The 17,919-nt window shown below is 41.2% G+C and overlaps 1 protein-coding gene across 1 annotated transcript in view; it reads right to left on the bottom strand.

Annotated features, from left to right (window-relative positions):
- Positions 1-918: 918 nt before the first annotated feature.
- The window catches only part of LOC140156253 (arylsulfatase J-like), a 31,431-nt gene continuing 14,430 nt past the window's right edge, over positions 919-17,919 (bottom strand). Inside the window, exons 2-8 of the mRNA XM_072179248.1 lie at positions 14,388-14,588; positions 6,533-6,716; positions 5,793-5,977; positions 3,493-3,706; positions 2,755-3,001; positions 2,003-2,145; positions 919-1,430 (exon numbers count right to left, since the gene is read on the bottom strand). Coding sequence (XP_072035349.1) covers positions 1,168-1,430; positions 2,003-2,145; positions 2,755-3,001; positions 3,493-3,706; positions 5,793-5,977; positions 6,533-6,716; positions 14,388-14,588 — 1,437 coding nt within the window. The 3' untranslated portion in view covers positions 919-1,167. The remainder of the gene's footprint in view (positions 1,431-2,002; positions 2,146-2,754; positions 3,002-3,492; positions 3,707-5,792; positions 5,978-6,532; positions 6,717-14,387; positions 14,589-17,919) is intronic.

The following is a 17,919-nucleotide window of genomic DNA, read 5'->3' as shown; positions in this document are numbered from 1 at the left end:
TGTTACAACTATTTTTTTACAATATAAATCTACAGACATATAGTATAAATACTAAACTAATTGCATTGAACTAGCTATATTTTGTGCTAACAGCGTAAGAAATTGTGTTATCCAGGCCTGTAACCAGGATGCTTTTGCAGGGTTGTACAGAATTTCCAAAATGTGGACCCTTTTCCCACCCAAAAAATCACTTGCATGCAACAATTGGACTTCACCCCCTCTAAAAGTTGACTTTTTTGGCTATTATTGAACAGTGAAAAGGTGAATTCTTTGTTAAGTTGTGTCACTAATTTGGACCTTTTGGGGGCATTTTTACTGTTAAGAGTGGATCTTTTTGTTGTGTGGGCAGGTGCATTGTAACCATGCACTCCCACTACCAAATACTTGTTTATACATCTTTGTATCAAATAGACCTGATTCCTTATATCCCACCATCATGAACTATTCTGAGAAGTGCCTACTTTCATATGATCTCTGAACACAAGGTTGAACACATTACATGACTAGTGACCCCTGGACTAGTATCTGGTTCTCTATTTCAAGCTTCAGTGGTAACTCAAATTATCTGCCTTATTATAATCCACCATCTTATGTATCACAATGAAATAAATACTGGGTGGCATGATGATCACAAACCATATGATTTAATCACAATTGCTATATATACCATCCCTATACAAAAGTATATGCAATGAGATGCTGCTGATGAGACCTCTTGTTATTACCAGTGGCATAGCCAGGTTTTCGGAACCGAGGGAGGGGGCGCACAAACTGAAATGTACTGCGGAAATATTTTTGCAGTCGGATGTTAACCCATACTTTTCACCCATACACCCCCTATGGAAGGCATGACCTCAATCTTATATACAGAGGGTGTATATTTGAAATGGAGTCAGGTAACACCATTTGAAATTCACACTCCTTGTGTGAGAGATTATGGTCATGCCTTCCATAGGGGTTGTAGGGATTTCAACTGGAATAGTTTGTTTATAGTCATTTGTGGTTCACCCCGGTAGAAGTGTATTGGTCAGTCCCTGTGGACAAGTGTATTGGTCAGTCCCTGTGGACACACACTTGGATCCCGATGGGAACAGGCTAGATCAAGCCTGCAATACAGCATGATTGTACACTTTAATTGTCAGCAGATACTCGTATAAATTGAAGACGTTATGCACCTGAAATTTCTCTATGATCCAACCAGGGTTGAAATACTCCTCCATGAAGCTTGGGATGTGATAGTTCAGACTCCTCTAGTGGTACATAGGGTAATCTAGTCCTGCAGTGGTGTCTTAGTCTTTGTAGGAGTGAGTAGAATATGAAGTAATGAGATGTGTATAGATTCTTGGATTCAGATGGATCTAGTGCTAGATTGTACAACCGGATTTCATGGTTATCTGCTGCCTGTTTTACAATGCGAACTGGTTTTTGACCTGAAAAGGAATGGAAGAAAAATGGGTTAAGATGTTGGGAACTATTTGTACTTGATGTGAAACAAACTTTACAGTAACTTCTTGTTGATGACTAGCTAAATTACTACTATAACTTTGGACTTACACATTTCCAGAATTATCATAAATGGTACAATCTTTGTAAGTGAATGATTTGGTCTGGAAACTGCATAGAAGTGAATAACTTTTATATAAACTGAAAATATGTATTAGCTTGATTGAACCAAACATTGAATGAATCTGAAAGTGTCAGTGGGCTCAAATAGTTTCATTGGGTAGTCAAACCAATTGGCAGGCACATGCCGTAACTTCAACAGTTGAGTTCTCCAGGCTACTACTAGTTGCTTGACTCTTTTAATCTATTTTCTGTGAGGATTTTCTTAACTAAAGTGTATCACTTGGTTTTGGTTAAGCATTAAAGTGCCTTTCACCTTTTGTATTAGTTGGTACAAGCATTTTTTTCCCAGTTTTTGAATGTTATGTGTGTAAAATGGTTACTATGGCCAGAGTTCTAGGGCTATCCCATACTCCATACAACATGACTATAAACCTACTTATGTGTCCCAATATGAGTTTCCAAACACCAACTCTAATGGTGCCATACATAGGAATGTCTTTGACTTCATCACCAGGTTCCCAGTTACAATCACCACCTACTGTGAAGAGATATTCTATGCGTTGAGATGGAAAACCAGTTCTGAAAAATATAAGAAATAAAAAAACCAAGAACTGTGATTGTATAAGCATGACAAATAAGTTTAAAATGCAACTACTGCACCCAATGAAATTTGGGGAGCTACCCAGATAATGGTGGATGTTACAATCTTAGTGCGGATAGGTTTGCGCTGTTCGGGTCCAACTGGCCTAATTGATGCGACCTGATTCTGATGATTCCCCAGTGGCAGCGAAATTGCAGCGCTTTGAATCCTATAAAAATGCACTTTAAATCCAAAAATTATTTGTTATTATTGTGCATGGCATTGCAAGTTTGCTTTGCTGACCCTACCCTTCGAGTTTGAAGAATATCAAGTTATACTTTGATCAGCTCGTAATCGGCGGGAATTGTTAGGCTTTTACCACTACGCCAAAAAGTAGATCCACGTTAAGAGTGATATAGTTGACATGTATGGTCTATATTTTGCGTATCAAATAAAGTAGACAAAGTATAGGTCATCAATAAATAATTCGTAATACACATGGCAACATGTCACAAGATAATTCTCAAAATAAAATAAATTGATATTAATCTGTGATGTTATTAGGCCCGCCGATTAAGAGCTGATCAAAGTATAGTATGCAGTCTTACCTAATATTATCCCACATATTGATGCCATCCACAGCAAGATACTTAGTTGATCCACCTGCTACGCCATCCACTAATGTTGGCAACCAATCAGCTGCACCCATCAGTCCTGCATAGATGCTACCACTGGCTTGTGAAAGCAAGGGGCTTGTAATAAATGCAGGCACTCTGATTCCACCTTCACGGTAATTGCCTTTGCTACCTCGTAGTGGAGTATTGTCTGCACCAAATTGAGGGACGCCACCATTATCTGTTGATTACATCAACATCTTTAGTTAACATAGTGAATTGAAACACATAAATGCTCTACATAATGCATTTATTGTATTTTGTGTATCTGTTATTTCTTCTCACACATCCTGGGGTCCTTTACTTATTACTTTGCAAAAGTACATAACTTTAAGTTTTGTACCATGTACATAACTTTAATTTGTCAATTTTTTGTCCCATTTTTAGTCATTTTAAAGGACACTTTGCCGTCCTCATTTTATCCCTGAAAATTTCTGTGGGGGCAGATTGCCCCTGGCTATACCTCCGATAAATAGCAAACAAACAGGGTCATTAGGTATGAGAGAGGATTGAAATGAGGGAGTAATGTGACTACACCCTGTCACCCATTCCCAGTGATAGTCCAAATCTATCAAGTTCAGTTACTAGACTTAAATGTATACAATCAAGGGGGAAGCTGGGGGAAAAACATGTTTATAACATTTTTTTGTTTTGTTTTTGTGTTATACTTACCTGATGAGAATATTAAGACTGTGTTTTGCCACATGTTATATTTGAGTAATGCCTCATGTATCCTTCCTATGGCGGTATCCATACACGTTGTCATGGCAGCGTGAGATAATCTCATCTTATCTTGGATTCTATTCTTATAAGTTCTGAAATAATATTTAGGAGCTTGGTTTGGTGTGTGCGGCGCTTGTAGAGAGAGGAAAAGAAACAAGGGCTTCTGTTAAAATAAGAAAAGATGAAGAAAAAACATGCAGATTTTGAAAAGGTGATGAAATTAACATAATAAACAATGACCCATGATCATTAGTCCCGTCATTGGTATGATTAGCTTAAATACCACTAATTATCTATTACATGGTTTTCAATGAGATTATTGCTAATTTTGGGCAGAATTTTCTCATATTGAGATTCAGAACTCTCACAGTTAAACGCCACCAATATCAGGTGAAACGAGATGATTAAGATGCCAAAAACTCAACATAGGTTGACCTGAGACTTTGCTTGTTTTAACACACTGAACCATAAACACCTTAAAATGGCACTCGAAGCTGAAAGTTACAATCAGGTAGGGTGAATATTAACTAAAAACTGATGCTGTGTGGATGAATTTTGGTAATATTACAACAAAAAATATAATGAGAGAAAATATACCATTTTGAAGCATCCAAACCCAAAATGTACTTTTTTGGATATATGAGGTCAATTTCAGTGATTTTAAAGCAGTCTTTTCAGATGCCACACAAAGAAATAGTTCATCATCGTATTTCCATGCATCGCCCAGGCCTATTAGTGGTATTTAACCATTAAATCATTGCGCATCATTCCATAACCCAGCAAACACAAAATGTTTTACGGGTTATATAAATAGTATAAAAAACATATTTGAAAACATGATACAAAACATTCTAACATAATGTTACTTAAGCAGAGTTGACAAAATATTTTGCCAACTTGTTTTCCAAAAATAATTTACAGTAACATTTTAACGTTTTCATGACCGTATATAATTAATATAATAATAATATAAATGTTATTAAATCTTTTGAATAAAACTAAACCATGTTTATAACACATTTATTACAATTTAACATAATTTTTTTTATTCTTAACCCAGAATGCTGAAATAATATATTGTCAAGAAGGGTTTAGTGTCCATTTTAAGATGAAATAACAAGGTAAAGTGCAGTGAAAGAAACCCCACTGTCTATTTTGGCTGTTTAACCCTTACACCCAAAAAAACCCACAGAATACCACGATGAAAAATTCTGCGAATTCGGATCTTCTGTGATTTCCGATAGCAAAAAACCTGGGTCAGTGTTAGGGTTAGTTAAGATGTATTTTTCCAGGTTAGGGCCTATGTTAACCCTTACACCCAAAAAAACCCCAGAATACCATGATGAAAAATTTTGTGCATGCATGCATCCCAGGGTCTGCGATGACACACTCACCCTAAGTGTCAAATGCTCACGGAATTGCGGGCCAGGCAGCAATTAGCTGTGTAGCTCCCTGTCCGCGATCGTGTCGTTGGCATGCGGGGGGTCAAAGGTTCGAATCCCGGGGGTGCCAAGTCAAAAATTCTTCTTCTTCTTGAAAAATTCGGATCTTCTGTGACTTCCGATAGCAAAAAACCTGGGTCAGTGTTAGGGTTAGCATGGAGTTCTATGACTTTATGTCAAAATCGCTAGCTGTTGATCTACAAACACAACATAATTCCTGATTCCATGTATAGGTGTAAGTTGGGACATGTGTAAATGTTGCAAGTATGCAAAAACAAGTATGCAAAAAAACCATACTAAACAACACAAAACCACAGTTCACAAAACATAGGCACGGGCAGGTATCCCATGTGATGCGATTGCATCGTCATGGAAACAGTCATATGGTTTGGCACCCGAGGGGTCGGTGGTTCAAAACCGCACCCAACTCTTCTTCTTCTTTCTTTTTTCCTTCCTTCTTTCCTCCCCCCTCGCCAAAAAGCAGCGAGGGTGTTAGGGTTAAGAACACCTTAAGTGTACAACCTTAATTTTAACCCTAACCGTACTAAACAACACAAAACCACACTTCACAAAACATAGGCATGGGCGAGTATCCCACGTGATGCGATTGTGTCATCATGCGAACAGTCATATGGTCGTAGAAAGCTACACCCCCGTGGCAAGGTAGTGGCACGTGTCTGGCACCAGAGGGTTCGGTGGTTCAAAACCGCACCCGGAAAACAAGTTTTCTCCTCTTCTTTCTTTCTTCCTTCTCGCCAAAAAGCAGCGAGGGTGTTAGGGTTAATGTAATTATTGAAATAAACTTACCTCCCTTCTAGAATATTTTTTGATGATTTTTTCAGCTTCTTGTGTATATACATGTGTGGAGTACTTATCACCATAGAGGTAAGAAGGTTGCTCATCCTTGTGGAAATCATAACCATCATAAGTCCTGTTACCAATCGTCGCTACTTTCATCCTAGTAAAATGATCTGTATAGCCAGTGTAGGGACCTGAGTAGAAATTTTGCAGAATTATATATAATTTTCAATTCAGTGTCAGCACAACGTGTGGGGAGGGGGTGAAGGGGGAAATTTGATATGTCAGACTCATCCATTATCAATGAAAACTGATGGTTACCTATCATTTTGATACAGCTTGATTCCCATTTCACATTTCAACTCCCTCTCCCCCAGTGACCCCCATTAGATATCTCACCAAAAGACCTCTAGTTTTTAGTGAATTGCTGTATACACCCCCTTCACTTCTAAAATATAGTGCCCCCTCCCCTATAATAGCTCATACCTACACTTATTTTTCCTATTTAACTCTCTTCACGCGGGTGTCGACTGCAGACAACAAGTTTCAAAATTTTAAAAATTAAAAAATTTCAGAAATGTAAATTTTCATGACCATATTTGAAATCAGCATGAAAAATGCATTAAAATGAGTACAAACAAGCCTAGTATTGGTTCAGTAGTGATGTTTCTTGATATTTTGAGAAAATATTTCAACACTTGAACTTTTTCAGTTGAAGCGCATGGCTAGCACGCAGAGCATTAACTTACCCAGGAAGCTATCAAATCCTCTTCTCGTCGGCAAACATGCTTTTCTTGAGAAGCCAAGGTGCCATTTGCCAACTAAATGAGTGCTATATCCGTACACTTTAAGCCTTTCTGGTAATGTAGTCAGATGTACAGGCATACAGCCAACCTCAGATGCATCAAGAATACGGTCTATTCCTGTTCGACTCTATGTTTAACAAAATAGGACAATGGTGTTAAAATGGTAAAAATTTAAGTCGTACAGCTTAGTGGGTTGGGTTGGGGGAAAAGCCCCTGGGCCTGGGGGACATACCATGCCCTCATGGACCGCCAATGACAGTGATATGGGGTTAATGTATTTGATCAGTCATTCCCTCTCTAAATGTAACTCATAGGCCTATCATAGTGCAGTTAAGTCCACGGCAAATTCACCATGACCTTTCCAGCCATAAACCCGCTTAGTGAAGATTAAACCTAGATATGCAGTACTAAACCATTATTCGCTGTCGTAGTGCACGGTACAATATGACCGTTGCTAGGCCAACAAGTACTAAAATCATAGCTTTTATACTTTTTCATATATGACGCTAACTAGTTCATCTCCTATATCTACAACACAGCGCTACCCGTAGGGGTCAATTGCCTATTGTGAATGCCCTTGTGTTGTGTTCATACATGTAGTTAACAATAACTGCATGATGTTCTCAAAAATATTGCCAAAGCAATATTTAATTGAGAAACAGTGCAGTGGCATTGAATGGAAAAATACAAAAACAAGACAATAATAATTTTGTCAAGATGGTTCATTTTCTTGTGACATATACTTGCCATACAATTCAGCATGTTCAGTGCCGATAGGAAAGTTTGGGTATGTGATCGCGAGTCAGATAATAAGTGGCACAGGGGAGCAGATGCCCCCATGTGAGAAGTAGTGTCCCCTCATGCCCCCCCCAAAATGCTGGCCGCCCTGATATTTAATATTCATATGCCTCACAGGGAGGGCGAGTTAGCGCAGCGGTAGTTCCCTCGCTTTGCACCACTGAGGTCCCAGGTTCAAGCCCCGGCGCGGCCCAAGGACTCATGTGCACTTGGTTTATCCCGATTCGCAGGTTTTCTCCGGGATCTCCGGTTTCCTCCTGTATCGCAAAAATCGGTGATTAGTTGTTTGGTTATCAAAAACTTCCTTCACCCAATGGAATTTGGGGAGCTGCACAGATAATTGGTGGATGTTACAATCTAAATGCGGATAGGTGTGCGCCGTTCGGCAGCAACCTAGTTGATGCGATCTGATTGTGATGATTCACCATTGCAGCGAAATTACAGCGCTTTGAGTCCTCTAAGATCTGGAGAAAGGCGCTTTATAAATCCAAAATTTATTATTTAAAAAAATTTATTTATGCCTTTTTGTACTTTTTAGCCCATTTTTGTCAACTTTTGTCAAATTTTTCCCCTGTAGAAAGTTACCTTGCTCCCGGGGCTCCCGCCCCCTTTTCCCTCTGTGAAGAAGTCTTGGCTGCCACTGCAGCTAATGATCTGCGCCAATAAATGGATTAGGGATTAATCTAATGTGATAATCACAACCAGGCACATGTTGCTTCCACGAGTGCAGAGACAGAGAGAGAGCCCATCCAGGCTCAGTGCACCTTAAGGGCACACAACTATGAATCAACTGGCGTAACTACCTTTTTCTCTCTTTTTGTCTTTTAAAGAAAAGAAAAAAAGATCACTTTCCTCACAAGGAAGTGCGGATAACACTACTAAACAACTACTACTAACAACTGACTTGCAGAAACCAATCTAACAGCTTATGTGAATGAAGACACTGTTGGTTTAGAACACTCAAAATAGGCAATGTGCCAACAGTCAATAACATCAACAGTTCAAGAGTCTTTTTGTCTGCAATGACAAACTGACATTCAACATGAATGTAAAATGGTTCAAAGTTCAAAGAAGTAAGCGTCAGTTCCAGAGTTTTCTTTTAGAATTCCAAATGACATACGTAAATCAGTTCAAAGTTCAATGAAGTGACCATATAGGAGGACACCGATGATGGATTAATGTCATAGTACACAGTGACCTGTCCATTTAGTTTAACACATAGTCTTTCAGGTGCTCAGGAAGTTTGTGAGGCGCATGAACGCCTTTGTGTGAGCAATGGTGGCATGATCTCAGGGCCAACCATACTAGCTTGGGGATACTTTCACTAACCTCACTGCTGTTACCGGTACATGGATTAGACTGTGCAACCAAACCGGAGGTATTGCTGGAGCTATGACTGCGCTATCGCGCAAGGGATCGCGAGGATCTGACTCAGAACTGGGGTGCGAGTGATTAGCATTCCTGGGCAGGGGGTCACAAGTAGCAGGTGTGGACAACTCGCCAGGTATGAAAGGAGGCTCAGGAGGAGTACATTCAGGGACCACTTCAACAAACTCGGAATCCTCGGTGGGTGGAGACAACTTGGGAAAGGGACGAGAATCCAGGTCAGGATAATACTGGACCTTAAAGCACTCAGATTTCTTGATACGATAAGAAGTATTCCGAAGCTGAGAACCCACAAATTTGCAGATGTTGCACCATGGGCCTTCGATAGTAGTGACTAAGTAGCGATCTCTAGCATGAGATTTCTTGCGATCTGAGTAGAGGTAGACAAGATCACCAACCTCCAACTCTGCTGCTGGGGAGGCAGAGGCTAATGGGGCCTTTGAATGTGTGGGTGGTTGGCTTTTCGCAAGGCATGCTGGGCCTGAATCATTTGACAATCAGTGAAAGGAACCTGCTCATTGGTAAACTGGTCTCGCTGAAACCACATCTCACGGGCTGAAAGACCTCGGGATCTGATGCGAGTATTAAGGGCTGCAGTAGCAATGGCAAGTGATAATGCTGTAGCCGGACCACCTGTAGAATCTTGTCTGAGCAACTCATCTTCAAGCTCACGAATGGCTTTCTCAGCAACAGGATTCTTGTTATTATTTTTAATACGACCGATCTCAACCGATAGATGGTAACGTGTGAGAAGTTTGTCATTGGCGAGTCGAACAAACCCTGGTGCTGGGTCAGTACGAATGACTGCAGGGGGCCATCAAGTGGACGAAGTTCAATGCACAATTGAATCAGGGCATCACATAGCGTGCCATGTTGTTCATTCTCGACAATGCAGGAAGCTGTGTAGGACGTTGACGCTGCGCGGAGCACAAGGACTAGCTGGCGGCTACGCTTCAGGATATCAGCTGCAAAAGAAATGCCAACTGCATCGGGAGGGTCACTTGAGGACTGCTCGATCAATGTCTTAGGGGCATTGGACAGAGAAGCACACTGGTGACAAGTTGATGTCACTTGATCAATAGCCTTGTCCATATCAAGAGCATAAAAAGTAGCGCTGGGTCACCAAACTGAGCTGATGTTTGGAGGGATGGTCAAGTTGGATGTGCAGGGCAGTGAGAAGACCATTTAAGACCTGTCTGGGAACAACAATACAATCGCGAGTTGGGGACAATGGTTGATCACGACGAACAACAAGTAGGCCATCTCTAGCGATAGATGCAACCTGCAAATAGCGCTTCACATCTTTGACAGAAGTAGCTTTCTTTGAAGGGCGAGTGCCCTGAACTAGATGAGCATGTGTTTAAATGCGTGAGATCCGGGCATTCCTGCTGAATAGCATGCCAGGCTGCTTTGCTGGCAAAGGGAGCTTAGCTTTCCGGACAGAATGTCATGTGCGGAAACACGAAGGACAGTTGCTTCCTCTTCACGTTTGATAAAGGAGCATATTTGACAAGTGGGCTCAGTGCAGTCAGGGGCATTACGACTAGCAAAGTCTGAGGGGTGTTAGCTGATCCTGCAAGATGCGAACAGATGCTTGGAACGACTGACAGTGGAGAGGAATGTGGACGCGAGGACTGGCTGAAAACTCGCCCCGGCAGAGCTTTTCATATGCCTGAACACAAGGTTTGCTGTCAGTGAGGATACATGTCTTGTGTTTGGACTGAATAACATAGGGACTGAAGTGCTTGGTGGAGGCAGAAATAGACAGCGCCTCAATTTCGCAGAGGGTAACCATGTTGGCTGTCGATCACGCAATTTAGCACTGAAGAACCCGGCGAGGAAGAGTTTGTCATTGCGGAAATATACAATGTCGACCCAATGCTATGTTTCTTCACGGATCCATCAGTAATGATCCAAAGCTGATCATTGGGATGGGGAAGTGTGACTGTCCTAGCGGAAGACAGTGCTGCTTGAGCCTTGTGAAAAGCAGTATGCAGACTATCAGACCATGTAAGCTCTTCAGTTGATTGGTGCCCTGCAATAGCATCATCTAATGGGGCTACCAGACTGGCACAATTCTGAATGACACGGGCCAGAACCTTGTATGCACCGATGAAGGACCGCATGCCACCAACTTTGCTTGGAGGCGAGCAGCTGGAAAGTGTGGCGATGCTATGGGGGCTAGCACAAAGGGTTCCATTTGACCAAATCCAACCCAGAATTACTGTCTTTTGGGGGCAAATGACTGTTTTGGAAGCAGAAAGACGTAACCCAGACTTAGACAAAGCTTGCAAAACTTGACGCCAATTCTCAACAAGTTCATCCACAGTATTACCACCACAGTACAAGTCATCAGCAAGTTTTGCTCGACACCTTTCTCTAAGAGGTCACCAAGGACACGACACATCAGTTCCTCAAGGGCTGTTTCAGAACCTGGCATACCCATGGCACACCGTGTATACACACGCACCCACGAAAGGGAGTTGCAACACCACAGTATTTCATGGACTCATGGGATAAAGGGATTTGGTAGAAAGCACTAGTCAAGTCAGTGGCAATCAAATACTTCCATTTGGCAATTGAACGCAATGTTGAGTCCACATTGGGCATTAGAGAGGGTTGTGGCTTGCTATATCTACCGACATCAGCAAATGCAGTAACCAGACGAAAGCCTCCATTAGGCTTCTTGACAAGAAAGGACGGGTTAAGGTATTCGACACACACACCGACATCTTCAGGTCTAGCAAAGACGCCTGCTTTTTCAAGCTGATCAAACTTTGATTGCAACTCTTGGAGTTTATCCTGTGCATACAATGGGAGACGACCTTTGCGTTGGGGGGTTGGACCGGTCCCATATTAACCACAGATTTGAAAGGGCCGACAGCACCATTGTAACCTGGGAAACTAGGGTCAAAAACCTCATCGTACTCATCGAGAAGACTGCGGAAGTTGGATTGCTCACAAGTGCCAAGTATACCATCTGGGTCAAGGGCAACAGCAGCTGAGTAGTTAACCGGTGAACTGGGCTTTGGGACATTGACTGATGCTGCTGCAGCAGTGTGTGATGGCTTAGAAGTTAGTGATGGTGAAAAAACAGTGTGTATCTGGCCAAGATGTTCATGCTTTCTGATGACAAGTGGCACACCAGTATTGTTGGGAATGCGAACCCTGCCTGCAATACTTGTGATTACATCAGGCTTGGGCCAGGCTTGTTTGGGCGGTAGGAACCTACCAAGCGGGGTATCAACACGGGGCTCAATGGCAAAAGTAGCATCTGATTCAACGATGTCTGCAGGGAGATTTACCTCAACGTATGAGCCTGGCCATATGGTAGTGTTTTGAGAAGGTCCACGAAGTATATTGGCCCGACGAACAGTGTGCTGGGATTTGGGGCTCTTGTTGGCGCCATAAGTGATAATTGTACCATCTGTCAAGATGATTTGGTTCTTAGCAGGGCTTAATTGCGACATCATTGCATTTCATGAAGGGAATACCTGCAAGGATTTCTTCGTCAAGGTCTCTAACAACTAGACCTTTAAAGACAAAGGAGTGTCTGTCACGAGTAAAGGTGAGGGTTGTTTCCCCAACTACCTTAAGAGGGGATGACCCATCAGCTTGACGGGCAGACTGCGAACTCTGATGAATGGGGCATCCTAATCGTTGGACAGTGTTTTCGCGAATGAGATTACCAGTGGATCCACTGTCAATGGTGATGCGGACCGCATGGTGCTTGTGGAATGCATCTACATAAGGAGACTGATCAACATGAATTAGGCGCTGTCTGAACATTGGGCTGCGCACTAAGGTCAGATTGGTCAACAAAGGCGCATGCTAAATCTGAGTCGCTGTCACAATCATCAAGGATGTTAAGCTGACGAGCCTTGGGCCAGGTATTTTCTGTCCTTTTCAGGGAGGTACGAGCACTCGCTTAAGAAATGCGCATGGTCATGCCGACCAGCTTGCTCACACAGAGGGCAGGATTTACCAAATGATTTCTTAGCTTTCAATTTAGGCATCGGTCTACGCTGACTACTAGTGCGCATGCTGCGAGCAGCATCGTTTGAGCTCAGCTCATCCAGGAGCGAATCCAGAGCTTGAGAAATTTCGGCTTTGATAGAAGCCAAGGTGCGGGATCTTAGCTCTGTACCGCATCGCTGCTTTACTAATCGGGGCAGATCAGGGTTTATAAGACGCAACCACGTTAACACTACAAAGTTTTCGAGTGTAGGCGTAATCTCCTCATCTTCATCGATGACTTGGTCATGGTGACTGATGCCGCCTCCTTCACGCATGAGGTACTTGTCTTCGGTGAATGCTACTAGACGCTGGTACAAGTCCTCTGGCCGTTCATCAGGGCCAAGGGTAATATTGTTGAACTCTAGGAAGTGGCCACCTGTTGTTTGGAAGCCAAAATGGAGACGGATGGCTTGCCATATCTTTTTCAGGCTGGTGCAGTTTTTGAGTATTGTATTTCGTGAGATAATTGGACAATAGTTGGCTATTTGTCCAAGCATAAGCGCCAATGCAGCATTTTTCTGGACTGCTGTTTTCCTTTGGGCTTCCTGTATGTCCTCACCGTCGTTAGTGAGACCTCGAAGAGGGGAAGTTTTTGACTTTTTGCCCCATACCGCTCCTTCAACCAAGTAGGGAGAAAAGCTTGGGTCTAATGACAATGTATACTGGAGGTTATGTTTCCAGCTTTGAATGAGTTTATTGTTTCGTTCTTTGTTAGAGGCCATTGCTTGGCGCACGATGTGTTGTGGCCATTGCTGATTGTTTTTACACTCGTGTATGTGAACCAGAATAAAAGCTAATATGCAGCCTTGCAGGCTTAAGCTTACTGTTTTAAGCTTACTGGTCGCTCACAGTCTTGTGAAAGATCACACAATTAGGGTTCAAGATGACCACCAATTTCGTCAGGAAGGTCAGCTGAGAGACTTCAGAGATGACTGGTTTCGAATCCAAGCTGTCACCACGCCAATAAATGGATTAGGGATTAATCTAATGTGATAATCACAACCAGGCACATGTTGCTTCCACGAGTGCAGAGACAGAGAGAGAGCCCATCCAGGCTCAGTGCACCTTAAGGGCACACAACTATGAATCAACTGGCGCTGAGGAAACTATAGCAGATCCTGCGCAGTCCGCACAATATGTCTCTATCTTGAACCCTGCCCGAACAAACCCTAACTTAAACCTAATCCAAACAAATCCTATAAACTTTCAGAAACATTTGCGGGTTCGTTTCCCCCCAGAAAAGCACTTTTATTAAATTGTGGGATAGGCTTTTACGACAGGAGTTCATAACAGTAGTAAGTTTTTAGCGGGTTTGACGTCGGATAAGTTTAGAACTGTCAAGCTTTCATCAGGAGTAGCTCTGACTTTTTCAGGACAAAGTACCTAAGAATAAGATATGTAGACCGCCCCTTGCCTATTGGTAGCTCTGAAAAGAGCCGTTCACTGAAGACTGCCCATTGTCAACCTATCTGCTAATGTATAATGGGGGGGCACCATTATGTATCCTTGGGGCGCCATCATATATCGTAACCCTGTCTACACCACCGCTCCGATCCGATAATTGAAAAAGACACAACATGCTGGTGACTTCTCTTACCTGGTACCTTCCTGTCATCAGAGATGCCCTTGTTGGGGAGCACACCGCCTGAGAGTAATAATTCTCAAGTCTCACGCCTTCTTTAGCTAGTGCATCAATCACTGGTGTATCTATCTCGCTACCATGGTAACCAACATCATTCCATCCTAAATCATCAGCTAAAATATAAATTATATGCGGCCTTTTTGTTTGGTCTTTGCCCTGTGAAATAATATAAAATAAAACATAAAGTAGGTAAATACGTTTCTTGATTATGTCTTTTGCTTCCACTCACCACTATCCCAGCATGACTGAGCAACGCTTGGATCTATGACACCACCTCTCATCATTCTAGTAAGGCAGTATCCTCATTCGGATGTCAATGGAGTAGCCTGTAGAACATGTAGAAGATATTTATGTTCCATCACATGGCAAAATGATACCCCGGCACATCAAACACAAAACATTTTACATAAACATTTAAATGTAAAACATTTTCAATAACAGTTTTGACAACTTGCTGTAAGACGTTTTGAACTTTTGAAGCAACTCTTAAAAGTGTTGACAAAATATTTAATAATGTTCGCCAAAATATTTTAGAGTAACCTTGTGACAACATATCGTGCCTTTTCATATCAAACGTTTTAAAGGGGCATTTCGTGATCCACAGCCTCATCCCCCACTTTTCTCAAAAAAAGTTGAGATTTTTATATCAGTGGAATACTCTGGCTACATAATGTTTATGTACAAAATATTTCTTGCAGATTAATTCGTTTAGCAAAGATATCGCGAAATTTGAATTTCGTTCTGGTGCACCAGAACGAAATTACAACGTATTGGCTATGGAGCCGTGTAATACACATAATCATGCATAACTCGCGAACGCAAAATCGGAATCAACTGAAATTTTGGGAATATGGTTTTTCGTGGATATCTACTGAAAATGTCATAAAAAGAGGATGCTAGGATCACGAAATACTCCTTTAAGAACGTTTTCATAACCCGACATTGAAATGTTATTAAAACTTTTTGACCCAAAGCATTTGCTTTTGGATTACTAGGATGTCATGCGAACACTGGATGGATCACCCTGGACACCATGACCTGATGACTTGGACACTATGACTTGACAAAAAGACATATCTGACATGCGACAGGAAAATCGTATATGATGTGACTTAAGGTGGTACTACATCCCTTGATAAATTTGTGACTATTTTTGCATTTTTCTCAAAAAAATAATAACACACTGGTTACAAAAGTTATATTATTGGGGCAAGGAATCCAATCCAAGTTACTACACTGGAATTTCAGTGACTCAAGATTAAGCGGTACGTTATTTATGATAAGAAAAGAGGTACCGCTAGAATGTACCTCATTTCGTAACATATATAATAAACCACTTGTCTTGAATCACTGAAATTTCAGTGAAGTAATTGGATTCTTTGCCATTTTTTTGAGATTTATGCAAACTTAGTCACAAAATTTATCAGGTGGTGTTGTACCACCTTAACGTCAAAAACTGATTTAAGAGACTTCCTCGGAAGTGTGTTTTGCTGGAATTCCTGGGGCCAAACATCGTACATATGGGGCTCTCTGCTTTTGATCAGTGACATGATGTTGTTGTTGTTGTTGATGATGCCTGTTGTTTTTGTTGTTGCTATGTACATGGATGGACAAAATTATAGATCGCTTTGAACGAGGCATGTGCCTGTTTTGACATGCAGACAGACCCAGAAATTGAGAAAAATACATTATTCAGACTGATCCCTCCAGCTCAGGAAGTTTGTGTTTGTGTGTATTGCTTTGATCTTTGGTCTATAAATGGGATTTTGCATTAAATCTGCAAAAAGCTCTGACAAGATACAGATATTTCATCACTACATGATATTTATGATCCATGGTGATAAAACTGTAAAGGGTGATGGATATTATCAATTATGAACTATATGACAGGGCTTTCCTGTTGGACCAACCCCGTCATCAGTATCAGCTATGTGTAATCAAATGGGGACAACTGAGTTGTCTTGTTTCTGCAAGTGGACTATGAAAAAGGCAAAAGGAAACATTTAATAATACGATTTCGGTCAAAGTTTTAATTTGTTATTACAAAAATTATGAAATAATATTTAGTAACTACATTCCGAAATGAGATAAAATTAAAGAAAACTCACTATCTGGGCCACTTACTCAGATCATAACTGTCGTGTTCTATGGGAGATTTGAAAGGCATCATGAAGTGCTCTGTTACAAACGTATAACAGAGAGATATCAAATGATGAGGTGACATTTTTGTAGGCCCTTAAGTTGAAGAACTGAAATCCTATTCTTTGTATCAAAATAATATTATACTCTTAAGGGACCGTTCACAAACACTTGTTAGTGGGGGCTGATGCAAAAAGGGGCCCTGAGATTTTTGACCCTCATAGGGGGGCTGGAAAAAATGACCAAAAATTTTCCTGGGAAAATTGAGTTTATATGCTTTTCTCTGGGGTTGACCCATAATTTTCATGTCAAAAAGGGGGGCCCTGAAATTTTTGGAGGTCTGTAAAGCGGGGCCTCGAAAAAATTTAGCGATGAAATTTTTTTGCATCAGCCCCCCCCCCCAACAAGTGTTTGTGAACGGTCCCTAAATAGCTCGGAGCGAGCTGTGCTCGAAGTTCTACTCTTTTATTTCAGGTAATCTTCTTGTTATAAAAGAATTCTAAGAAACTTTTTGTGAGTCCCACAATTCAATTATTGGCTGTATTTTCGATACAGTTTTGGGAATTTCCCTAAATGCTTGTACTTCAATTGCTATTTTGATATAACATAAAGTGTAGAAATTATACTTTCTAGTATAGGCCAATGTCATGTACGCGACTGCAATTACAGTAATCGGGATTGAGATCTGCCAGAATATGTATTATTGTGCATAATTAGAGTGGAGAAAAATCAGAAAATAACAGCTAAATTATAACAAAAGACATTCAAAGATGGTTTAACTTTTGAAATCGCACCTTTAGGCAAAGATCGAAAGCCAACTTTTATTTCTTTAATTCCCTTTTAGATTAAAATCTATTTAGATTAAAAACTGAGGACAAGTGTATTATAGTAGCTCAGGGCTTCCCAAACTTGGTTTTGCTGTGACCCAAATTTCATGAGAACATATGGCGCGGCTATAACGTGCGATCGCTGCCATTAATAGGCAAATCGACATATGTTAATTTCACCGGCCATAATACAAATGTTGTTCAGTGTACCAAAACTATGTGATATGTAGTTAGGAGAAAAAGTTCAATTTGGTGACCACTCTCTGGCTAGTAAGGTTTGACGATTGATTGACCATGGACCATTTAGAAAAAAAAATAGCCACCATGTCCCTTGCGAAAATCCCGTCATTTTTCGCTAGAGGCCAAAATCCAAAATGGCCGCCGCCACCATTTTGAAAATTTAAGTTTTGAACCAGAGCACCTATAATCATGCACAAAGACACTTTTTCGGATATGTCGAGTACAAGGATTCCGATTCTGACATTAGTTTGACATTACGGCATCATTTTCACCCAGAAATC

Source organism: Amphiura filiformis, chromosome 7 (assembly GCF_039555335.1).
Source record: "Amphiura filiformis chromosome 7, Afil_fr2py, whole genome shotgun sequence".
NCBI lineage: Eukaryota > Metazoa > Echinodermata > Ophiuroidea > Amphilepidida > Amphiuridae > Amphiura > Amphiura filiformis.
Note: the sequence above shows the minus strand (reverse complement) of the source record. Positions and strands in the feature narration are given on the sequence as shown.